General features: G+C 44.4%; 1 protein-coding gene across 3 annotated transcripts in view; it reads left to right on the top strand.

Annotated features, from left to right (window-relative positions):
• macrod2 (mono-ADP ribosylhydrolase 2) overlaps positions 1-25930 on the top strand; it is a 403426-nt gene that overhangs the window by 253896 nt on the left and 123600 nt on the right. For all 3 annotated transcript variants that reach the window (XM_062401312.1, XM_062401313.1, XM_062401311.1), the window contains exon 6: positions 24951-25072. In XM_062401312.1, coding sequence (XP_062257296.1) covers positions 24951-25072 — 122 coding nt within the window. The remainder of the gene's footprint in view (positions 1-24950; positions 25073-25930) is intronic.

Here is a 25930-nt window from a genome sequence, read left to right as displayed (position 1 = left end):
GGAAAGTGATAATGTGGCGGTGGCAGGATCAGAGGAGAAAAGGCTCGGCTTCAGAGCGCTCTCGTGCGGCGCCGCTGATTGCCTCCCCCCCCCTCTCATGTGTTTGTAAAACATACATTAACAAGACATGCTGTTGCATTTGGATGTGGTCTTTTTAATGGAGCGGACCCCATTATTTTGCTCTACAGAGGCAATGGGAGATAATATCAGCTATTACATTTTCTTAGAAGTCGTAGAGGCCCTTTGCACAAAGGAGAGTGTCTCTCTTCTGCAGGCGCTGAGTGTGTCTGTCGGTGTGCTATTGGGCCGTCTGGGTCTCCACAACAGGTGATGGGAGAAGCATCATGAAAAGATTTGGCTTAAATAGAAGTTTAAAAGAAGTGCTTCTTAATTCTTTCGTGTTAAATAATAGTTGCCAATCTTTTGTTTCCCATAAATTTAGCAGTGTAAAATACATGTTGTTTTTTTCCTGATAGTTGCAAGCACATGTAAATCCTCATCATTTCCAGGAAGTAAGCTCGGCGGCTCTGACAGTCCAGGGCCTGTTTAATGGCTCATTCAGATTCAGACGTGATCTTTTCAAAGCAAAAAATGTGTTCTCATAAGTCTGTGAAATAAGTGCCCTACTAGGACTGTAATTACATTACTGAGTCATTATCAGCTGGCAGGTTTCCTAGACAAGCAACTGTCCAGTGAGATGATCCACTACTCTGCCACACTGTGTTCCACCCAGCAGTGCTGTGCATTCTGGGACACAGTGTGGGAACCCTTTCATCACCGAACTGCATAGATAAGTGCTGTCCTCGTCGGACCGGAGCATAAGGATCACATGCTGCCAGCGTTTCTTTACTGATGACCTTAGTGATCCTTAAAGCAATTTTCCTTCTGCAGGAACTTAATAAGTCAATGTGTGTGTAACTGGGAGTAGAAGCTTCTTGTGCAAACAAAAGAAATGTGCCAATATGGTTTGTTTGTGTGATTCAGTGTTAGTTAGAAGGATTACACAAGCTCTACCTGACCGGTTTCCAGGAAATTGTGTGGAAGGATGGGGCATGACGCAAAGAGGAGCCCATTTCATTGGTTCACACTGTTTAACATTGCGTTTTAAAATTTTTGTTGATTTCTTTTAGAATAATTCATGGATCTCAGTAAAGACAAACATGCAGTTCATAATATTAAAAATCTGGATCTCGTGAATTTAAATGTGGTGTCATAAGGGTTCTGTTGCTCTGTGAGTGCCATTCTAGTTTAGTGTGTATCAGGATTGTTGTATATTTTGGCGACTGCAGCAATAAAGTTGCGGATTTGTATTTTTTGGGAATCTGGCTTTGATCCTTTTGATGAGGCGTCTAAAGCCTTGTGGGTCAGGGGAAGTGAACACCACGTCGTCTCCAGAGTTGAGTGTGCGGTCGTCTGTGCACCAACATGATGGACAGCGTGTGTTCGTGCCTTTTTTTTTACGTAACTCCAGCTGAGGTGAGCTCCAGTCCTCCCATGATCCACGATGATCGAGCTGCAGCTGCACTGACTGCTATCATCCAAATCTGCATTTCTGCCGACAGCATCTCCCTCCGCTGCTGCAGCTTTTCCCGTTATCGTAATGAAGGAACGAGCGGAAGATGGGACTCCTTGTAGCCTTGCTTAAGTGTGATATTCAGCTGCGTGGGCTGAAGAATGTGTGTTTCAATGAGTTTTGACATTCACTTTGCTGCATGTCCAAACTGGTAGCACGGTGCATTATTCACTCATAATGCACTCTTTGTGTAATGCTAATGCCCTCGACCTGTTCCCAATGCCAACAACATTTTAGCACACTTGTCACCGCATAACCCGATTTAATACCAGTTCAAATGTTGCTTTCTTTCAAAAGAGATTGCTATTCGTAACATTAATGTGTGTGTGTGTGTGTGTGTGTGTGTGTGTACTTGTGTGTGTGTGTACCCACGCTCTCCTTTTGCTGTAGATGGGAGAAAAACACTCAAAATCTTGGAGTTAAAATGTTGTACATATGTGAATTTGTGTTACACACTATAATTTATGTCCATGCAGTCTTTGATGTGAATCAGTTTGGCGACCACATCTGGGGCAGTTCCCAGGTAAGAAATGTTAACTGGGGGACATAAAGTTTCACTCCTGACTGATTGCCGGGTCAATAACAGCAACGCAGGGAGCAGCAAACAGATGTTTGGCTGAAAAAGAAAAAAGGAGCCCAGGATTTAGTGGCCTGGAAAACACTGCATGGATCTCACATTGTGAAGAAAACACTTTCACATTCTCTCTCACATTATCAGCATTCACATTACAGGCTCATTAACAAGAATAATGGAGCTCAATAAAAGCAATCAGCCTCTGAAATAAACTACAATTAAACAACCTTATTTTTCCCCATTAGATGAGGAGCCCCCCTCTGGGCTGATGCAGAGGGATACTGCTCCCGTCTTTTTTTTCCCATCTGCTACAGACAGACACTTGTGACAGCCACATACTGTACACATCACACAGGGCAAACAGGACAGAGAGGGTTTCGGGTTGTGTAGTACTTCTGTCATGCTAAACAAACACGTCTCCAAAGCTTTTAATGTCTAGTTACGCTGGGCAAACACACTGTGTACTGTTGTCTTTCTGTGGAGTATCAGTCCCTCCATAAATCCATCCAAAGCCCCAGCATGAAGTGCAGACTGTCGTGTGCAAACATGTCGCAGGGCTTTGCTTTCCCGAGCTGCAGCCCCAGGAAAGGCCTGTCTGCTTAGGAGCTATAATTTAATTGAGGGATTAGCATTACTGTGCAGGGCATAATATACTTCTTTCAGCACCTGCCATTTAACCTTGCTGGTGGTGAGCAGGACTTGCAGGAACAGAGAGAGGGGTTAGCTTTAATCGTCAACATGCTGGAGCCCTGAACGGCGGCTGGGGGCTTCAAGCCCCCCTTATTGATTCCAACAGATGGCAGAACCAGAGAGTTTTTCCGCTGACTCGATGCCCAGATGAACAGCAGTGGAGAGCTCGCCACGGCTTCATTAAATATTCACTCGCAGCGACAACACACCGAACATTAAGCGCACACCGACAAGGCACGAAAGAACCACAATGAAGTGAACTGAACATAAAGTCATAGATAAGGAAAGAGACTTTTACCTCATTCTCACGACTTTGTGAAATATTGAAAAGCCAGAAACAATGGCTTCCATAGCTCACCAAGCTTGATAATACAATTCAGAACTATATTAAATATTAATTATGAACTTATTGGTAATTTCTTTCTTTTAAAGTACTTTCTGTTTCTACTTAAGAAGGATCATGCATTTGCCATCACATCGTATTCCCAACAATTATCATTATTGTTCCGTCTCTTACTCACGCTGTTGGAGAGAAGCTGTAATTTAGCCCTTCATGAAGCTGGAATGAAACGCGTCGCGATGGGTCCTGACGGCCGTTTAGTCTTTTTGCTACGAGGCGGCCGTTGTGCATGCAAAGCACTCCCTAAGAACTCGGACCACCTGAGGATTTGTTTATGTTAGCAATTAACTAGAGGAAAGATGATTGTTGGGCAGGTCAGGAAAATAATTACAGGGCTTAGGCAATGTCAGGCATCACATTAGGCCACATCAAGACCTGTCTCTGCCGTCCGGAATTAAATATGAAAACATGCAAATGAGGCTTCAACACTTCGCACGGATGTGCAACCTGTAGCACTGCAATAACAACCTCATTGGGATGCAGCGCCACTAGGATGTGATGGATTGTATTTATTCCTCTAAAATACCCATTTCAAGATGGAGTGAGATTCCAAGGCCACTAACACGCTGTGGGGCCTCAAAAAGGTAAAGGTTTAAATTGTGATAACACTTTGAAAACGTACATGGGATTTTATTTGAGCTCAAAGAAGCAGTTTTGGATTGCGTGTTTACTGTGGTAAAAGGGCAGCATATATTTCATTTATACTCATAAAAGTACTACACAATTGGTCAGCAATTTGATTCACTGTCAGTGTAACAAAGCAGCAGATTGCATGGTTGTTGAGCCGTTTTCAAACATGATCTCGGGAGGATGTCCGCACAATTGGGTCCGGACTTTCTCAGGATTTAACTTTCACACCTGAACAACTTAGTAGGGTATTCTCCTGGAGCGTTCGGATCAGGGTGGAACAGCAGGCAGGACGTAACGTATATACCACTGCAGAGATCACATGTTTGTGTTTACAGGAAGCCAAATGGCACTGCTTTTTTTCCTTTTGAGATGTCTGGTTGTTTTTGTATACTTCAGTTTTGCATTTGTCTTGTGCCAGAAAACCTCATCAACTTGCTCGCAGTGAATTCGGCCAAGAGATTCTCTTGAGGTTTCTCTTGGGCACTGGCCGTCTGGAGTCTCTAGGAAATGTGCGTTCTCACATTCCTCTCTGGAGAGTGTCTGGAGATTAACCGGAGTTCAGTGCATGTCTGAGAGCAGCCGTAATGTCAGTATAGGCACGGTATAGGCTTCCACACAGTTATATAACAAATATATCTTCATGTAACTCATATAATGTCATTACTCATATTTAAATAACAAGTCGAATTGAATATTATCTTCTATTCAGTGATCTTTTGGGCACAGGGTGGATGTTAAGTTGAAGATGTACAGGTTGTTTTCTCTTTGTGCTTTTCATTTGGCAGATGGTTGAACAGAGCTCGGAGCTAATTTAATTGTGCATATCTGTTCATGCTTGATTCTCAAAGTGTGTTTGAGAGAAAAAGAGAGAGTGGGAGAGAGAGAAAGAGTGGGAGAGAGAGAAAGAGAGAGAGAGAGAGAGCTTTTGGAGACACAAGCTTTGGTAAACACATACATCCTCTTAAAGCGTAGGCCCTGTGGCTGTCCCTTCTTCTTTTCTGTGTGTAAGCTATCATGTATTTCTGTCATGATAAGGGGCAATGAAACTCAGGGCTCGAACAGCAATTATTAGTTGTGCTCCACAGTTTTCTCTGTGCCTCACCCTCTCTCTGTTCCAGCCCCTCTTCCTGTGTTTGGCTGAGGGGGAAACATATTTTATATACCACCATTTCGGGGGAGGCTGAATATGATTAGTTTATGTTTTGGCTTTCTTTTATTCTGAAGTACGTCTTGTTTCCCCTTGAGTCCATTGTGCTGCAGGAGCAAAGACTAGACACGAAAAAAATCAATGTCTTGTATTAAAATGGCCCGTCGATGGTTATTGTCATGCTCATTATTCCGAGCTGTGTTTCTTTGTGTTTATTCAAAGCCAGGACTTTGTCATGCTGCACTGGATTCTGTACAAGCAGCTTCAGTCTTAGGGAAGCGTTCCTCTCTTTCTCTGGTTATCTCGGTTTGGAGGTCTCCCTGCAGGATCACCAGACTGTGCAGCAGAAATCTGATTGGCAAGGCATCGCTGCCGCAATGTGTTTTTCTCTCATGCAGAGATACTATGTGCAAACTGCTAAATAGAGACCCATTGGAAATGGCAAATGTGAGATGAAGTGGGATGATGGAATTGGTGGGGATTCTTTTGAAAGGGGGTTGATCCGTTCACTGTAGTCAAATATTGGATCTTAACTTTTCGGTGAGCCTTTTTCCACAGCGTGAGACGAGGCAGACACTCAGGCAGCTCAGCTCAAACTAGAAGCATTAATTCCGCCATGCTGTGGCTGGTAGTGAGTTCTTTCAAGAGTTTTATTAAGTGACTCTGACCACTAGAAAGTGAAAAACACAACAAAGCTTTTATTGAGCTGTTATCACTATCATGACAAATAGTGTTCGGCCTTTTTACTGTCATGTCAAATGATGTCTAATCTAGTATTCAAAACTGGAATCTCAATATTTAATGTTTGTTTTATGGGAATATATATATTTTTTACAGATCTGTATCAATATAGATGACAGCTCGTTGATTTTTTATTTCAGATTTTCTATCTCTCTTTCTCTCTTAACACAAATTACCAATAAAATACCTAATAGTCTGTATAAGTCTTTAAAACCCTGATTGTGCAGAGTGAACAGGTTTAGTCTTACAGAGACGTCCTCTATGAAAATGACTCGACTTGTCCACTATACTCTCCAGGGCAATGAAGCCCCACCAGAACCCAAAAGACTTGTTTTTGCATAGCATACAATTGTCCAACACTTCTGTATTTTTATCCTGACTTAAATAGAGAGATGATGTCCTCTTTTTCAACGCTTCATTTGTCCCAATGCTCTTTTAAATAGACTCCAGCTAAAGGGATGGACAAGTATTCTTGTGGAACTGTTATGTGCGATAAGTAGCTTCCCATTTGACCGCCCTTGCAGACCAATTATAAAGCTGTAACGGGGCAACACCTCTTCAGTCTTTCTGTTATTGACTCTCTCTTGACCCTCCCTCAGTTTCTCTTTTTGCCTCTGTTTCCCTTTCGCTACCCTCTCTCTCTCTCCCCTCTCTCTCTCTCTCTCTCTCTCTCTCTCTCTCTCTCTCTCTCTCTCTCTCTCTCTCTCTCTCTCTCTCTCTCTCTCTCTCTCCCCCTGCAGCAAAGAATAGAGAGGGCAGGCGTGGTGATGGCCGGCCCCAGTGTCCTTTAGTGTCCGATAACAGAGCCTTCCCATCAGCCGCCTGTCTCGGCCGAGCAAGGCCTGGCTAATGGATTTGGCTGGCAGGCATACATCCCTTCATCCCAACTCAGCCACCCTGCTCTCTCCCACACCTCTCAATTATTCAGTCTCCACTTCTATGCAAATGGTTTCCTATTGAGGAAAAACCCGCAATCATTTTCATCTGGTTGTTATGTGTGCTGATGCGTGGGACTCCGGAGACTTGTCGACTGTGACATATGGTATGGCTGGTGAGATGGAGCATGCTGCCTGCTTGCCAATCCCTCATCTCCTTCTAGGCGAAGCTCCATCAGACCCGAACCATTAGAGGCTGATATATCGAAGCGCCGCTCACAAGTGGTAACACTCTCGAGCAGTTCCCTAGCAACCGCTGCAAGCGCTGCTCTCTTCCACTGTAATGTTCAGTTGCTTAGCTACAGACACTAACAAAACTACACATGGCGGATGTCCCTACGGAGTCGAGGGCCAAACATCGGAGGTATCATTCAGAGAGTGGATCGATGAATGGAGGCGCACAGGAAGAGATGTCACAATGTGCGACGCTCTGTGAAATCCCACGTCGGGTATTCACTGTAGTCGGAAAGCCACTTATCTCTCACATCCCCGTGTTACACAAGGCAACACCTGACGTTTGAATTAGAGGTGATTACATGGTGTAAAACCCGAGCATGTGCCCAATTATGTTTGTGTGTGTGTGTGTGTATTGCTTCTCAGAGTCGGAGGGTGAATGAAGGGCAGAGGGTGCAGGGGAAGAGAGGATGGGGGGGGGGGGGGGGTGAAGGTTTTGGAGGGCCGTGTAATTAAGGCACATAAAACAGCCAGCCCCACCGGCAGCAGGAAGGTGTGCTGCTGATTTAGCCCTTCCCCTCCATGCTGGCCACCTGTTAAAGGATTTATTTCCCGGGTCACTGGTGGGTGCCTGTCATCATCAGGCAACCTGCCTCTTCCTCGGGCACAGGTGGAGGCCGGCAGAGGAGAGGGAGAAGAAAAGGGGGTCGGGCTTAGTGCACGGCAAGAAAACTTAGCAGCTCTGTCCCCCCCCCTTTTTTTTTTTTTCTTCCTGTGGGTTTGTGCTTCACAGTTCAGAGCAGAGTTCGGAAAACAACTATTGTCTTGAGACACATCTCGAGAGGTGTTGAAAGTTGTAGGAAATGTATCGTTTCCCGCTGTTTTCCAATCGTGTGCAGAGCGACGTGTGAGAGAAACTTCCCCCTTGAGTCACCGGGGAGACGTCGTGCCCTTCCACTAGCCTGCCTCAGCAATGTCACACCCCCACCTTAGCAGATGCTTAAAGAAAAACACCAGCAAGCGCATTTACCCCCATTTCACACTCTCATATTTCATTCTCACGTCCACAGAGGTTACCTCGCCGTTTCCTCTTCCACTGTCGATACCGCAAAGTGAACCCGGTGTGTGTTGTCTGTTTATTTATAAGATCTGCAGCGAGGCCGGTGTATTTACCATAGCCACAGATCTGTGTGTATGTTGAAGATGTCTCTGAGGTAATTCCACGAAACTGTAGTTAGGTTTATGCTAACAAGGCCGGGGTAGACACGCCCCCAGATGGCGGCATGTCTCTGCCCCCCTGAGAGGAAGGCACCGCTGGGCGCCAGCAGGCAGTGGCAGGGCCTGCTATCCAGCCAAAAATAATTAAGCACGCTGTCATGGGCTTTTTGCTGTATTAGCACAAAAATTTCATCCAAGTCTCAACATGGGAGGCCCCTGCCTCCGGTCTTTTCTTTTCCAGAGACTCGCACACACACACACACACACACACACACGCTGCAGCACTCCCTGTTTACACATGATGTCACTGTCAGTGCAGAGGCTTTGATCAAGTGTCTCAGAGGAACGGCACTTTGTAAACAGCCAATAAGATAAGATCCGCACAGGGCCCTAATACCTCATTTATTATTGTATACTTTATCAGCCACTGCATGATAACACAAGTGACGATTGTCGCTGCTCAGCCTGTGAGTGCTGAACGTACACTGCAATTTGTGCGCATGTGCTAGACACACATGACGACACATGTGCAGTTGCTTCATGCAGATGGAAACAATCCACTGTGTGTTGTGCAGCAGCCCACACGAGGTGTGAATCCTATTTCTTAGTTGTGTGTCGGCAGACAGTGATTTCTGTGGCCGCTGTTTCTATGACAACATGGTAATCAGTGCGGGATGGATTTTGCGATGCAATGCTAAACAGGTATATGTTGACACGTTACATTTGTTTTGATGTGTACATGTACACAGCCGCCTTATTAATTGTAATTGCCGTGATGGATGTAATAAAGAGAAAACAGCTTCTCCCTGCTCCTCTGTGCTGACGGGTTGACGGCTGCCTCCTGCCTGTGGATTTATCTTCATTGTTTATGCTGCGTTCTTTATTTATTTTTTATTTTTTAAAAGGCAATGCACTCGTATTGAGTTTTACCATCAAAGCGTCCTGGACGAATCACCGCAGTATTCCAGTGGAGCATGTGGTTCAGCGTCTGCGCGTTGCTTCGGAGATGCAAAGGCAAATATTGTGCTTCCCCTGAATTCTACTCGCAGTGATTCTTCATCACTCATGACAACAAGGCAAAAAAGTTTAATTTGTGCTGTTTTTTTTCTTTTTTTCACACAGAGCAATAAAACACGATCAAGTGAAGATAGTGAGAGAAACACGTGGCCGAGTAAACGCCAGCCGTTGCTCATGCTGCAGGTAGACGGGCGCTCTGACAGGCCGAGCTCCCGATTCACACAATTTACATCGCCTGTATCTCTCCCAGTTTGATGAAGTTGTATTCTGTATCCGTGCCTTATTGCTTGCATCATCTTTACCTCACCTGTGCCGAGTCATATAACTGCGAGCTGCAGGGCTCTGGAGTGTAAAAGCCGTCTGTATCCATCATTTATCCTGACGTGTACAGGCAGGCCGACATTTGCAGTCCAACCTTTAGAGTCTCTCTGTCTCTCCAGTCAGGTGTGGAGAACTATTTTCAGCTCTGTCTGAGCGGCACCACTGATGTGTGCAATGTTTTTCACCTGCTCTTCATCATTTCATTTCATATCCAGGGCGGGTTTGCTTTGAAGAAGTGCTATCTGGCTGATTTGTGTGTGTGTGTGTGTGTGTGTTTTTCGGCTGCTTTGGGGTGGATTTAGGATTTTATTTTTGTTGCTTCTCTGCTAAGAGGCAATCTTGTAGGTTTTTACAAGCCTTCTGTTCCTTGTGGTCCTACATGCGTGAAAGAACAGCTTCCCATCCTGATCCTGAACATGGATCTCAGTTGATTATCCCTGGATAGTAAAAGCAGCGACGGTTATGTAGAACTCAGTAACCTGATTTCCTTCTCTTTTTTTTTTTCTTGTATCTATCATTTTTTATCTCTCTCCTTCCATTTCCCCGTACTTTATTTGGTGTCTCTTTATGTTCGGACTTAAAACTGAAATCAGATGGTGAGGCATATTTTAAAGGTCACCATGGTAGTAGTAAGCATCTGCTGGATCTGGCGGAAATGGGAGACCTTCTTCTGTGCTTTCAGGCTGTGGGCTAAATGATTTCTCGTAGCTGCACTGAAACCGATGGCTGATCGCTCAGCTCACCTTGTGCAACCTGGAGGTAAAAAAAACACAAAAAAACATTCTGCCTTATACACTGGTGTGTCTTCCATCCACCACTAAGCTCCCATGATCATATATCTTGCTCGCCGGAGTGTGCGTCAGCTAAAAGAGGCAGCCCTCGCCACGTAGTGTGCCCGACTAACAAGTTCCCATACAGCTGACCCACACTCTTGTTGTAGAGACCACACATTAAAGTTCTTCGGCCACGTCAATCTAGCAGCGTACCCCCAAATTACCTCACTGATCCCACATTTTTGCGTAAGTAAGATAAATGTCCCGGCAGCATGTGGCTCTGATTGCCAAACTTCTCCGGAGAACAAGACACCGTTGTGCGAAAGGCCCGGACTGCTTTGAATTATGTGGGGGCTGGGGGGTGCGGAGCGGGGACAGCCCCCCGTCCATCACGCTGCTGCACCCGGTGCTCACAGCGCTCGTGTCTGACCCAGCTACGCGGGGCCTCCCGTGTTTGTTGAACATATGGAAACATCACCCAGCTGCCTGTGTCATCAAAAGCTCACCCTGAAGTGCACTCTGCCATTAGTACCATTAATGCAGGCCTGCTGAGAGATGTAGCAGCACTCTGTTATCTCCTGTTTGCCTCCCTTATCTGATGGTGCAGCTGAAAGGCAGGTGAGTTGCTGGCCCCCCCCCCCCCCCTCTTAAACGAAGATCAGACCGCTCCAGCAAATGTTTCTATTTTACATATACACTTTACACCTCAACTAAAAAAATTATATTATATAAGAGTTTTTTTTTTTTTTTTGTATTATACAATATTCCACAATTTAGTCTGATGACATGAGCAGATACCTAAGCCTCTCACTGGAAAGAGAAAAGAAAATTAATCATCCATTGTTAGAAATTGTCACTTCAGCATTTTGGATGAGCGTGAGTAAAACAGAGGCGAGGTCAAACCCCGAGCTTAGCGCGGCGCTCAGAAACTGACCCCATAAATGTGTATATTCCAGCATTTCCCATGCCACTAAAAGGAAAGGGTTTATATGTGCTCTACTAAAGGCTTCTCCCTGGTGAGGCATTCCTGTCGGGGGTAACAAAGTGAGCATATGCACAGCGTGGCACGGCCCTCGGTGCACAAATGGCTGCATGGCTGATAAATACTCGCGGGAAACGAATTGCAGTGGAGCAGGTGGGGAGCCGGGCCGATGCTACGCGTGACCTTGCGTTTTCTTGAAATAAACCTTTGCTAAATTCAGCAGGTCAACAGATTTCATTTACGACACTGCTGAGAGAAAGATAGGCCGAGATATAGAGGAGGAATCACTGGGAGAGAGAGAGAGAGATTGGCAGAGGCAAAGACAAAAAGTGGAAAAGGAGGGAGGATTGAAGAGGAGAGAGAGAGAGAGAGAGAGTGCTGGGCCGGGATCCAACACCTAATGAGATTCTACTATACCATCAATCCAAAGCATCAGCACCCGGTGCATTTGCACTCACCGTGCGGTAACTTCAACTGCTTCCCCGCATGTTTGATCTGCACAGCGCCATGTGGCCATGTGTTATACTCTGAGAAGTGTGTTCCCATGAGAGCATGTTTCTTATACCTCGCGGTTGTGTTGCACAAGCGTTCAGCGCGCGGTGTTTGTGTGTTCCCTGCCCTTTGAAGTATTATGTGGCAGGTGTACCGCTGCTAGTTGGTGCAGTCTTTTTTTTTTTTTTTTTTACTCCCCGAGGAGTTTGGCCGCAGTTCTTCTTCATCCACATGGGGCCCTGAAACTGTCTCCGTGGGTGTTTGGAGGGAGGGGGGGGGGGGGGGGGGGGAAGGAGGGCCGAGAGGCGAACGAGGAGTGCGAAAATGACCTCTATTTATTTCGATGGGGCCCTCTAACAAAAGTTGTCAGGCAAGTTGTGGATCTGTTGGAGATAATCCGTCTTTGTGTGTGTGTGTGTGTGTGTGTGTGAGCTGGTGGAGGGATGTACCTTTTGTCCTGGGAGGCAGCAGCGGCTGGATCGGCCCTTGTCACAGCTTCTTCAGTGGAGGCACCTGAGACAGGAGCAGATAAGAGCCGTGCTCTGGTGGCCCTCACAGATGGAGCCGTAATGGGGCCATACCCCAGTTTCACTGACTGAAGTCTCTCAAAGAAAACAGGCCCATCGTAGTCATCTCAGGGAGGTCGTCCTCGGAACTAGCTAAGTGCCCACAGGTCATGCAGAAAGAGATAGAAGCATTTTCTGAATGCTAGTTTTGTGGTGAGCTTGCTTGCTTCGAGATCCCAGGACGCCAAGTAAAATTAGTGAGTTTTTAAAGGTCACTGTTTGCGTTGGTTTCATGTAGCTCTTGCTGTTTTCCTGTCAACTGACCAATGCTGCAAAGAGGACAGTTGATTATTACAGCAGCAAGGATTTATTTCTGCCTGCCGCGCAGAGAAATTAGCTGGAGTGCTTTTTGCTCGTCTACTGCCTCGTGACATTGATGGTCAATATTAGATAATGCACAGATTCAAAGTCCACGTGTCTGTATAGCGGCAGCCCAGAAGAAAACAACAAACATGGAAATTGATTAGCTGCATCCAATCCCTCAGGGCCACAGCTGGTTCCGTCATGAAGGAGATAGTTTGTTGTGATTAGTCTTGTAATTAAACTGCAGTGGCTATGAATACATGAGTAATGAGTGGCACACTGGATGTGAAAGGAGGTGATAAGTGGGCTGTCTGTTTGGTGGCGGAAAATGTCACCCGCTCCTGGCAGACAGAGTGCAGGGGAAAAGGCTGACCATTTTTTTTTCAGAAAGAAAAGTTGTTCCTGAAGGTCACTGCCCACTACTTCCTTTGTTACACACATGTAACTGTGTATTATTAATGTGTAATTGACACACTTTACCAAAGATTACCAGATTTTTCCACCCCTTCTTCACCACTTGTCATTTGAGGGTCGCAGTGGGAGCTGGAGACAATCCCAGCTGACTTTGGGCTAGTGTTGGTGCACACCATGGTACAGTTTGCCAGCGTGTCACAGGCCACACAATTAAGAGTCTCCATTTTAACCAAAACTGCATGTCATTGGACTGTGGGTGGAAGGCCGGAGTAGCTGAAGAAAACCCACACAGACACGGGCAGGACATAAAGAACTTCACACACACTCACCCCTGGCCGGACAAAGAACCATCTGCGTGGCAAGGGTGAAAACGACGGGTCCACTAGATTTGTATGTTTCCATAATAATAATGTAGCAGTGAATTAATAGTGCACCTTCTAAAACTGAGCAAACATATTTGAAATGTGTCCCTCTCCTTTCCCTGCTGAGTCACACAAACCTCACAAGTCTAACCAGCGTTATTATTTATACAGAGAGGACGCTCGTGTACTTTCCGGAACACGGCCAGATTAAATAACCATTTCAAATTCTCATGAAGACAGGCCTCAGTCCAGCCCCAGGGAGAGAGCAGCTCCTTCAGCATGAGATGTTGCAGCGTCCCACAGTTCTTTCCCTTATTGCAGCCTTGTGAATGTCAGCATGTTAGCAACTGTCTGACAGGTTTCCTTTTCATATGTACTTACAAGATTTTAAAAGGCCTCTCAGCATTATCATATTACTTTGAACTCCACATATAAGAGGCAGAAAAACACGTCCCCCTTTTCAGTGCTCCGGGGCCACACTTGGGTCGACACTTGCCAAGATTTTAGACGTCCTTATCCATTTGAACAAGGACAGGGTCAAAAGTTGTTAACTGATTAACAAAAATAGTTATTTGCTCCAGGCTATTATATAAAGCTTATCACTTTTTAGAAGCAAGTGCGAGCAGGGAAGTCAACAACACAGAGAGCACAATGAAAACAAGACAATCCAGTGGATTATTTTTGACAGTTTCCATCTGTTTTGTATTTATAAACCAACAAAGTTGTCATTAGAAAACTAACCAGGGTCGTTATCAGTAGACACACACGCACACACACACGCTAACACTTGCCTAGTTGTCTTTCATTTTAGTGTCAAACATTGACTAATATACAGTAGGGCCATGAGTTAACTTTATTCATTGCTTATCATTTTAGTCATATAAAAGATGTTTTCCTGTCCTGAGCCGATTTCTGCTGGTGCTGAAAGAGACAGAAAGAACCAGATTTAAGTCCCTGTAAATGAGATGTTGGATTTTGATTTCACAGCATGGGCTTTTATTACCTGGCTGTCGTCATTATTATTCCATCAGCTGTTTTAGTTGTATGTATTCAATATTTGTTTTTGCCACATCGCACAACATCTTGTCAATACTTTTTATTCGTGCACCAATGATCCTCAGTGTATTAATCAGCACAATATTGAAAAATCAAGTAAAAAGGCTGTTCATAACTTTTGTATTGTGTGTGTGTGTGTGTGCGTGTGTGTGTGTGTGTGTGTGTGTGTAACGTTACACTGACTTTGGTTTTAAAATACCGTCTTTGTGTGTAGGAGAATTCGGGTTGAGAGCAACTCTCCTTAACGAATAAGCACCACTCGCAGCCTGATTGTCTATTTGTGAGTGTAACATACATAATTGCGACACAATACTATTTATTCCCATTTCCTAACCCTTACTTACCCAAACACAGACGTGAATGTGCCTTTGTAATTACCGCCATTAGGATAATTTGGGAAGCGTGTGGCACAAGTTGCTGGAATGAGAGCGTGCCTAATCTCTCCACCCGCAGTGTCTTTCTCCATCACATCCACGTCGGGCGAATTGAAATGACGGGTAATAGCATCTGTGAAGGCCACATCGCTTTTCCGTCTTCCCTGCAGCTGCGCCTCCACAACTTTGTGTATGAATGTGTTCAGATGTGTGTGTGTGTGTGTATGTGTGTGTTTGTATCTGTGTGTGTGTGACATTTGAAAGATTCATGAGGCTCAACTCCCCAGTTCAAGGACCTGCCTGCACAAACCCCTGTAGAATTATGATGTACTGCCCTGGCTGCTTGGTGCCCTAATCAGAGAAATGATGAGATGCAGTTGAAGTCAGGTAACAACATTGCAGTCTCATGTTCAGCGGCAGACACGGGAGGCCATATTGAAGCTGTATGTGGTTTGATTGTTTTTACATATACTACAAAACCAACAGCTGTTTGTAAAGCTCTGCCGTAACAGGGCACCTTGCTGCAGCTGAACAGGAAAGTATTTATATATATATAGTCCTGTGTAGATTACACACCTGCCTGTGAAATTCAAATGTGGGCAACCTGTTTGTCTAGCCCCATCAGATTCCTCATCGGCATGTTGTACAAGAAACGGGTATTTTCCTCACAACGTGAACCGAGGTGATGGCGCCCAGCGGGCCTGCTTCCACTGACACACATGTGTCATCACACGCTGGTTCTGGGCAACATCAACGTGTATGTGGCCGCGACACTGCAGCCAAATACAGACCAGTGGACGCAGAGTGTGTGAGATGCTGTGGATGCAGTTCATGTGACAGTTGAGCTGAAATGGCCTCCGGTTCGCTTGTTCGCTGATCACTCCCAGTTTCCTCGACCTGGGCTCTGAGGATGTTTCCGTTGCTGGAATAATAGTCCTGCTCTCTTACAATGCTGCTCGTACTGTATAGGTCATGTTCTCCGTGTGTGTGTGGGTAGATTTGTTTTCTGTAAAGCACATAATGCATGTTTGTGTTTCCTTTCACATTCATACTTCTGACCCCACTGACTGGTACAATATAAAACAGTATGCTCTGTATTCCCCTGACACCTGTGTGCGTTGCTGCGTGTTGCACCGTGTCGCCTCGGTGTTCTCCTTGAGTCTACAAATGGTGGGTGGGGGACTTGTTTTGTGCATCCGCAGCTTCACCTCGGGCACAGGCATGGCAAAGCCACTCTCATATTCACACTTTATTAAAAAGAATTCAGAGAATACTCTGAGAACCTGTTGGGGAAAAAAACAGAAGGAAAAGAGCAGAGCGCCAGGAGTAGCGAGCTCTTTTGAGAGCAGTGTCACCTGGCAGCTCATTCAAGCTTAGAGGAATGTTATAGAAAGCCCAGAGCAGTGGAAACAGCTGGCGGTGCTGCTCAATGACTTTCTCCCTCTGTCTTTACTCTGGGCCTGTCGTCCCTGTAGACACGAGCAGGGGCCATTCTTGCAGCATGTGTACAACAAAACTATCATCGCCCCCCCACTGTGCCTGTCCTTCAGTTCGGTGTGGGAAAAATGCATACGGTGGCACACGCACACAAATACACACACACACACACTCACACACACACACACACACACACACACACATGCATTCGCACACCCTCTGCTCAGTACAGTAAAGCAGTGGAAATGTCTGCCAGCAGGCTGAGAGATGGCTTTCAATCATTTCATTCACTGAAAGAGCTTGTTGACATTTTAAGGCAGCGTGGCTTGTATTGTACTTGCCTGTGTGGATGTGGTTGTGTGTGTGTGTGTGTGTGTGTGTGTGTGTGTGTGTGTGTCGTGTACTGCTGGCTGTAGTGATTGACAGCTCGGGGAAACAGTGATCTGGGGTTTTATGAAAATGTCATGCTTCTGAGTCACTCCAAGGATCACCCACTCTAACGGTGGGAAAGTGGTTCTGAAGGGGGCTCAGCATCCTGCCCGTCAAAAGGGATTGATTTATGTAACGTGAGCTTTTTCTGCTTCTGTGCGAACTCCTGTGTTGAAACAATTATCGCTCACAATCAGCCAATACATTCCTGTGATATTGCACATGTGCACGCCGCTCTGTCGTCATCCTCTGTGCCCGCGCCTCTGCTGCTCTTTACCCCTTAGCCTGTTTAAGTGTGACAGGATCTCGGTGACACTCACAATGGAAAAGCTCTTTGAAAGCCAGGCCTATGAATAATCAGTAAGACGCCCGTAATCCATTTTTAAAGCAGGGAATATTAATGCACTAACAACTGTATCTGCTCGGCATGAGGCAGATGATTCCAGGTCTGCAAAGAGCCCCTCTCTCACCGACTGGAGCCTCACCGAGCAGTGGGGGATCACTCTGCACTCTCTGTCACCATGACAACACCAGTTCCGTGTCCGAGTGGGTGTGCACACTTCATTTAGTAATCCTCGGCGACCGACATGGGAACAGCTGTGTGCATGCTGAGGGAGTCCGGTCCAGCAATCACACCGAAATACACTTAATTACTGGAATTATAATTTGAGTGGCATTGGTTTTACTATACTATACAGCACATACCATTTTATAAGAGCTTTTTCTACGGAGTTGTATTGATTCCTAATTGTATGGACACACTCACCTGATTAAGCAATCAAACAGCCACAACAGAGCCTTGTCAACCGGCCCTCGGTGCCTGAAACCCATAAATATATACACATTATTCATGCTGAAACTCAGTTTGGGATACAACACTGTATCGGCTCATAGTCACATGACAGCACCGATGTTACTGGTTACATCAGATCGCATCTCACCTCAATACCTGTAAGAGCTCTTACTTTGATCCTTAACTTTTCAGCCCTCCCTAGTTTTTTGAAAGAGACACATTCTCCTACCAATGACCTTGAAGGAGTGTGTGTGTGTGTGTGTGTCTGTGTGTGTGGACTAAAAGTCACCTTCATCAAAGTTTGCAGATTGCCTCATACTGCCCAATTCATGCTTGTGTGTGGAAGCTATGCCTACACCGCACCCTGACGTCCATCTCCCCAAAAATGTAGCTAGACCCATCGAGATTAGACGAGCTGTGATTGGTCCGCTTGGTAGGATCAGATTTCTCTCAGACTCCCCACCATTTTTGAATTGAGTTGAATGACCATACGCAGACGACATCTTGCTTTTCTCTGTTGCTAAGTTGCTTGTTGAGAAAAATTAATTTTCGGTTAAAAATCCATCAGCTCCATCTTCGACAGGATCCCCTTAGTAACCCTCGCCATTGTTCTGAAGTAAACAGGGTCACCAGAGAATTTGTTTATAGGTGGACCTGAAACCGTAAGACACTTAACTCCAGCAAATAAACTCTACCGCCTCTAGTGTTTTGGCGGTGTAACTGCAGCGTAAATCACACACACACCTATGAATGCTTGGCCCCTGTGCGCAGGCTACAGCGTAGCTTCAACGCAGAAGCATGTATTGGGCTTCAGTGTCATCAGGTGTCCTTTTGACATTGCTTTTTCACTTTGACATGAAACCCTCCACCAATGTCCCATTGTTCTCCTCTCATCATGTGATACGTCTCCACTACTCTGTGAGGCCAAGCAGCTCTGCTACCACGAGCAGCAGACACTTCCAGTTTATAATTGTAGTGTCAGATTTAGTTTTTTTTTATTTTTTATTTGAGAAACGTTGTCACTACCGCTGACACATGAAAATGAACCAAACAGGTTTCATGTCTATTAATATAATGAAAAAAGACATTGGGGCCAGTGGGCAAGTAATGCAATCATCGTGTGCCTGCACACCGTCTAGCATTGACTACCGTGACAAGCCTGGACGCAGCCATCTCCCCCGCTCACAGTCAGTATGTGTACACACATTCATACATCTTTTAGTTAATGTTGGAGCACATGCATGACACAGCTCTGATACACTATCCTGTATTTTTACATTGCACTGTAGCGGAAGAAAAACCGGGTGCACGGTTGCAATGGAAATCTAAACTGCTATGTATGTGTTTACACAGGCGGATCCTCACCTGTCAAACTCAGTAACATGCCCTGTACCCCTCTGACATCTGACAGTGATTTACATGTAGAGATGAAGGAACGGGAAATGCTGGAGAACCCTTTGAAGGAAGATGCCATCTCTCTCTCTCTCTCTCTCTCGCTCTCTCATTCTTTCTCATTCTTCTTGTCTCCCTTTTCTGTCTCTTTCTCTTATTTTCCTTCATGGTCCATTGAACACTTTGAAGAGTCAGATTCATGATTTACAAAAGGCACACATGCCCCTTCTGTTCACAATGACTGACACTTATTTGCTGTCATGTGTGGAAGCAGTCATTAGTAATAATAACGATGACAATTCTGTGGTACAGTGGTTTGCAAGAAGGTTCTAGTTTTGAATCTCAGTTGGTCTCCCTGTTTGGAGTTTGCATGTTCTCCACATGCCTGCGTGGGTTTTTTCTCCATGTACTCCAGCTTCCTCCCACGGCCCAAAGACATGCAGATTGGGTGATAGGTTAATGGACGACTGTAAATTGACAGAAGGCGTAAATGTCAGTGTGAATGGTTGTTTGTCTCTGGATGTTGTTCCTGTAATACGCTGGCGACCTGTCCAGAGTGGACCCCGTCTCTCAATCAATGTCAGCTGGGATTGACTGCGGCACCCCCGCGGCACTGAAAGGATAAACAGCGTAGAAGATGATAATTATTATTATTATCATAACATGCAGTGTAGGAGTGTGTATTTTGTATGTGAACTAAAAGAACACTGCTGCTGTTGACGGATGAAGCTGGAAGTGAAACGGTCTTGAAAACGTTTAACCCATGCACAGCAGTGTAGCAACAGATTTCTCTCTGTTTATTGTTGTGTTGGGGGGAATCGTCTTGGTTATGATTTTCTCTGATTCATAAGTAAAGTTATAAAGAAAAAGGAAACATCTTATAATTGATTAAAAAAGAAAATCCCATGGTTTAATGCTACAACCAGCTGTGATCACTCTCCATGTCGCTTTCACAGATATTGCTATTCAAGGAACTTTTCCCTTATAATCAAGGGACTTTATATACAACAATATATTTAAATTACTCTAGCCTTTCCCTTGTACTAATCCAGTACTAACAATTAGACTTAGATGGTGACTGAGCCTCTATAGTGAAACCCAGAGTGCTGTGCATCAAGTGCAGTCACTGGTTTCCAGCATTAGTCATAACAACTTTATTGCGTCATGCGCACGGCTCTTCAACACACATAAACCTGCAGTCCACTCTCCATACAAAAGCAGGCTTGACAAAACAACAACCAGTTACTGTATTTAAATTCAATTCTTGTTGAATTTCCTAATGGTCTGTAAATCATTATGCGCTTTGTTTATTCTAAAGATATTTGCCATGGGCGGCACAAAACTGGTTTGATCATTGTGTGCTGGCTCTTGTGAATAATAATGGACCTGGATGAGGCTCCTTTAACTACACCCATGTCTTTGGTACTCATTGTGTTGATACATGCACTTCCAGGGTTGTTGGTGAGAATGGGAGCATTCAGGAGCAGCCGCACCGTAGTAAATGTCTTCAGGTCTTATTGGGATTGTTATTACGTGGACTGATAAAAGAGCCTCAAAGTCAGCGGAGGCAAGTCAGAATGAAACATTGATTAGACTGTGAAGTGCTGGTCCCCCTCTGAAATAGCACGGCTCTTCTCTCCTGAATGAAGTCGACATATTTCAAAAGATTTTTTTTTTTTGGGTTGCTGAGAAAGTGGCGGCTTTGAAGTGAGCATGTCCCCCTTGATAGTTATTCCCCGGCAGCTCTCCCCAAGATGAGTAATATTTTAGTAGGCTAATCTAAGATGTTCACACGCTTGCTCTACACTCGGTATATTAAGGGGTCACAGTGTGTCAAGTCCATCCAGAGCAGCCCAGATGTAACAATAATCACTTGCATCTAGAATTACTTCAATTGTTTATGCTTTTATCTTTATTTTTGGTCCTAATCTGAGCCTTTTATCTGCAGGGATGTGCCAATATTGAGTACTTTATTCATATGTCCTTATGTAATGCAGCGTCACAGTGAATGGTGTCCTGTCGAGTTTGGATGGTGGTTTTTATATATATTTTTGTTGATAAGATTTGTTTCATTCTGGAACTAGTTTGAACAAATGGACATCCTCCCTTCATCAGACAAACGTCAGTGGAGTCTCAAGCAGGAGAGTGGAGATTGGTAATTGCAGGGTGGCCCAGCGCAAAACAACTTTAGGTCAGTCGTGTTTTTCAATAATAGGAACACATTTTTTAAATTCTCCAACTCCAGAGAACACAAACTGATCTGAAAACATTCAATTAGGAGGTAAAACGCTGGCTGAGGCTAAACCAAACCTGCAATCTCTGATCAGGCAGTTGTGCACATGTATTTTGGTCATGGATAATAATGGAAACACAACTGTGGAATAATCTATTGACGTATGGCTCACTGAACAAAACCTCTTGTCACAATGCCTTGTGTTAAAATTGTGCAATGTAATGTGTCGATGTGCTACAAATGATGCTGCCACCAGTTGTGTTTTTTACAACAGTAGTCAAGTAGTTCACAATGCTAGAATTTGTAGAACAACACTCTCACACTAAGAATTCAATTTATTTCTTGTATACATAAAGCTTGTTATCAGTCCGACCCGAGGAGGGGGTGTGGGAGTTCTGTTTTGCACTTCTGTTGTGATTAAAGCACCCCTGTACCTGATGGGTAAATATTAAGGAGCGTCTTCGCCTTCATACAGTGTTTGCCTTCTTATAAGAATAAGAAGAGGTGGGTTTGTTTGCTTCCTGCACACTCTGCTTGTTACACACACTAAGGGTCTGCTCGCACACTTTCCCTTCGCAAACATGTAGATCTGTTTCTTCTGCAGAAAAGTGTTCCCTCCAACTACCTGGATAATCCTCCATTGTAGCCAAGGTGCATATTAACCTGGCTTTTAAAGGGAACGGGAGATTGCACATTGATTGGTTTACTGCTCGTTTTACCCCAAATACACCCATGCTAAACTAAGAGACTAAGCAAAGCCCTGTTGAACCAGGCGCCCGATGGAGGGACCTTCTTCCTCTGTCGTTATGCTGCAAAATGCACTTATATTGTTAAAAAAAATAGCATTGTCACACCACAATAGACGATGTCAGTCAGTATCAGTCTGCTTATGGTATTTAATGGGCTCATCACACCAGGAGTCCTTAAACCTTCGACATTCAGACTAAGAATAAAACTGCAGGTTTTTTGTTTGTTTGTTTTTTTTCCCATTGCAGAGCCTATATGGACTCACAGGGCAAGAAAAGCCTGCCTTGAATGGAAACCATAATTCTTCTCAGGTTCAATTGTGTTACTGACCTTGCAGCCCCAAGCAAGAGACCACAATAAACAAATTCGGTGCAGATATAGTGGTTGAAAAGTGCTGAAAAACATGGCTGGGAAAAGAGCTAATTAAATACTGGTGGAATTGGCAAGGTGAGGGACTTGGAGGAAGTGGATGCAGCCGGGGTATAGGGTTATGTGTGATAGTGTGAGTTTCGTTAAAACCCTTAATGACTTATTTCATATTCCGAAAGCAAACCATAGGCTGTGGTGTGTCTTACAATTTAGCCTCTGTAGTCCTGCTCTGTTCTAACTTTACAAGGTAAATCAGAAATTCTGTCTTTATTTTCCACAAATGAATTCCTCCTTCTTCCTCACTTGTGTGGCATTGACTGATTAATCTCCTCTCAACATACTGAACAAGAGCTTCCATTTAATGGACTCTATTGCATCAGGACATTTTCTGCATTTTTTATCATCCCTGCAATTAAGCCCAACCCCGCATTGCTCGAGGACCGCTAGTAATCATCTCAGCCAATCTAAGATTGAGATTTATGTGCCTCTGGTATGAGGGCTGCATTCAGATAATGATATATATGTGCCGGTATATGCCTCTCAGTGAGGAAAAATAAATAAATAAAAAATACTGATACACTGAAATGTGTTTGTCAGGTAATGGATGCAAATAATGATAAAAGCTGAGGCGCTCCACCTGGAGAAAAAGAACAGGGGTGATAAAGACGCCAATGGATGGATTATCTGCCAGAGGTTTTCAAACTCTTATTGCAAAGAGCATCTTTGTATAATTTATGTATTGAAAAACAGAGCAGCCATAAATAATCATAAATAAATAAAAAGTCTTTAAACACATTGAGGAATAAAGTAAGAGGGAGTCTTAACCTTAAGGAAAGAGTGTATTCAAGGTCAAAGTGGCATTAACTGAAGCACTATGCTGGCAATTATTTAGTATTTGAAATCATTGCGGATCTAATTATTTCGATTTGCGTAAACTCAGTTCCTCCACTTCCAAGGGAGCGGGGGGGGGGGTCGTTTTTGTTTAGGTTTGCGGAGGATGCTGATGCAGCTGTTGAAGTGTTTTGTAGCACTCCAGCAACCCACTGTCCTCTCTGTAATATCCCTCCATGGTTACAAAGTGGATGTGTCTTTCACCTTACAGAACCACAGCTGTATGAATATTTATTTGATGTGGATGTGTTGAGGAAGCGAGCGGAGACCTGCACTGATGCTGGTGAGAGAGGCGCTGTTTAACATTTCATGGATTCACCAGTAGTCTGGGTTTTTGGCACTTACCCACACTCTAATTGGCGTGTCGCAGTTCTTGCAGTGAAAAACTTCATGAATTATGCACTGAAAACAACTCACCACGTGTCCCATTATAACCACATTGTGCTATGCAATTTTCAGCCCGCTATTCTGGAAAAAGACTTGGGACAGCTCCATTCTCATTACAGCCCAACCTCAGCCTATAGCTAAGGATCACTCACGCCCCTTGTTTCTTACCTTTCCCGAAACACAAAACCACAGCCCTTAAGCAATACCGCTGAACACCACTTGATTACTGCAATTCTGCGTGCCTTCGATCATCCTGACCGTTATGCACCCAGACACACAACTCAGTACTAAATTGAATCCATAAATGATTGATGTTAAAGCGGAGTTGTGATGTAGCTTACATTTATTATTACCGTGTGAATGTAAGGCTAAGTGTTTTATATTAAAAGTAGAAGTGAGGTAAGATGTAAGAAAACACACGAGGGTTACTGCATTTTAAACCACAGGCTGTTGTGTTGTCCCCGGGTGCCCTCACCTGAACCAGGTCTGAATCCTTGGCTCTCATACGTCAACGAGCTTTAATATTTCACTGGACAGAAATGCAGACTTGAAGCCTTAAATTACAAATGTGTTAGTCATAGTTGATCTATATTTAATGGGCCATGAATTGAGATTTACCAGCAACCACTGCTGAATCAGGTAAGAGAGGGTTATTCCGGCCTCTGACACAGTCAGCTTCGGAAAGAAAACCAGAAAAACATTCATCAATCACTGCTTCATGAATTATTGTTCACCATATCAGGATATTACACCCAGGCCGTAAAAACCTGTTTGATGAATGAACAGGCATACATGATAATAATAAAATCAAACACATACGAGAGAAGTTGTGTTTTAGTAAAGTTACTTTTAACCTAGTCACTGAGATCCTTGTGGTAATTTGCCTCAATGCAACACACGAGCTGCTCTCTAATGCTCTGTGGGTGATGCAGACCCGGTTGCATATTGACTTTGACCCGTCCTGTCCAACATTGAGAAGGCCAAGGGCAGTCGGGCTGAAAAGCAGAAGATTTCTGTTTCTGTCAAGTCACTGCTTACATTCCCTTATTTCCCTGTCATCACTCCTATGATTTAATTAAGATGCTGCATTCCTCAGTCCAGCCAGGCCAGACAAGGAGGCCAGTGATTGACAGGTGAAGACATTACTATGCGAAGGGGAAGAGAGTACAGGGAGAGATATGAATATTTGAATAGATGGCATAAAAGAATCTTGTAATTGATTTTCTATCTAAGCTGCTGTTTCATTTACTGAATAAATCCATTCATTTCGGCTACTGGGCTGTTATTGCTGTCCCCATTGTCTCATTGTGACGAGCAACTTTATCATATTTTGTGTTTGATGATGATTTTGCAGATTGTAGAAACGTTGGCTCCAGTGCTCCGCGGCACGGCAGCCAAAGCGGCTAAAATGTTCTCCAGCTTTGTACTTTTTGTAATTCTGACACTATTAAAAATAGTGCCAACTTATTTAACCTTGCTGGAAGTATGCTGTGCTGAACGGAGCTTTGTGTGTTTGTCCCCGTCTGACAGATGTGATCCACACTGTGGGCCCGGTGGCCAGAGGTCATGTGGGCCCAACCGAGACCAATGACCTCACCTCCTGCTACCAGAACTCCCTGAGGCTGATGAAAGAGCACGGCCTGAGAACTGTGGTGAGTACAGTAAACGCCACCACACTCGCACTCATCTCCGGAGAAATGTTTCTCTCTCATGTGCCGCTTGAAGGAAACAAATTATATGTGTTATTGTGTTTTAGTGCGACAGTGAGTAAGCCTTCAGTGAGGAGAGCTACGTTTGAAAACTTGTAGGGAATTGGGAAAAGGTACAAGAACAAAAGGATTTAGCCTCTTTCATTTTAGATACAGTTTTGAAAAGCCTTAATCTTCTTTATTTAAACAACAACAGAGAACACAACAGAATGTTTGGCTTCTTCATGTAGACTACTCTGTTTTGTGTTATTAAATGTAAGGGGTGTCTTTGTATCCGACTCCACATCTTGGCTCGCTGACAGCAGTTTTTTTTCTGTTGCTGGGCAAAACATTTTTAGGTAAAAGAAAATTGCTGTGATCTTTGTTGTTACTTTTTTTTTTTTTTTTTAAGTTAAATGTTCAACACCGAAAAGCATGTGTGCCTTACTTCCATCTTAAAAACACTGGAAGAGCTCAAGGTTTAGTGAACAGGGCTGAATCGTAAGAGAATGAGATGAGACAATAACCACAGGGTCCACAGCTGGCAGCAGCCGATCATTCACACTCTGTCCCAGCCTCAAGACTGCTCTGGACCTTATGCTTCAGTCTGCTTCACATGATATATGGATCGGCCCTGCCAGCAGAGGGTAAACAAATCAGTATCACACCAAATAGCCACAAATCACATTTTCTGCACCAACCTATACTGTCCTGCGGCCTCATCAGAAGCCAATCAATGCAAGCACTTTCCAACAGCGAGAGGAAATGTAGATAAGCACCAGCTTCATTAAAGATGACACGTTCCTGCTCCGATGATGACTT

Source organism: Platichthys flesus, chromosome 12 (assembly GCF_949316205.1).
Source record: "Platichthys flesus chromosome 12, fPlaFle2.1, whole genome shotgun sequence".
NCBI lineage: Eukaryota > Metazoa > Chordata > Actinopteri > Pleuronectiformes > Pleuronectidae > Platichthys > Platichthys flesus.
Note: the sequence above shows the minus strand (reverse complement) of the source record. Positions and strands in the feature narration are given on the sequence as shown.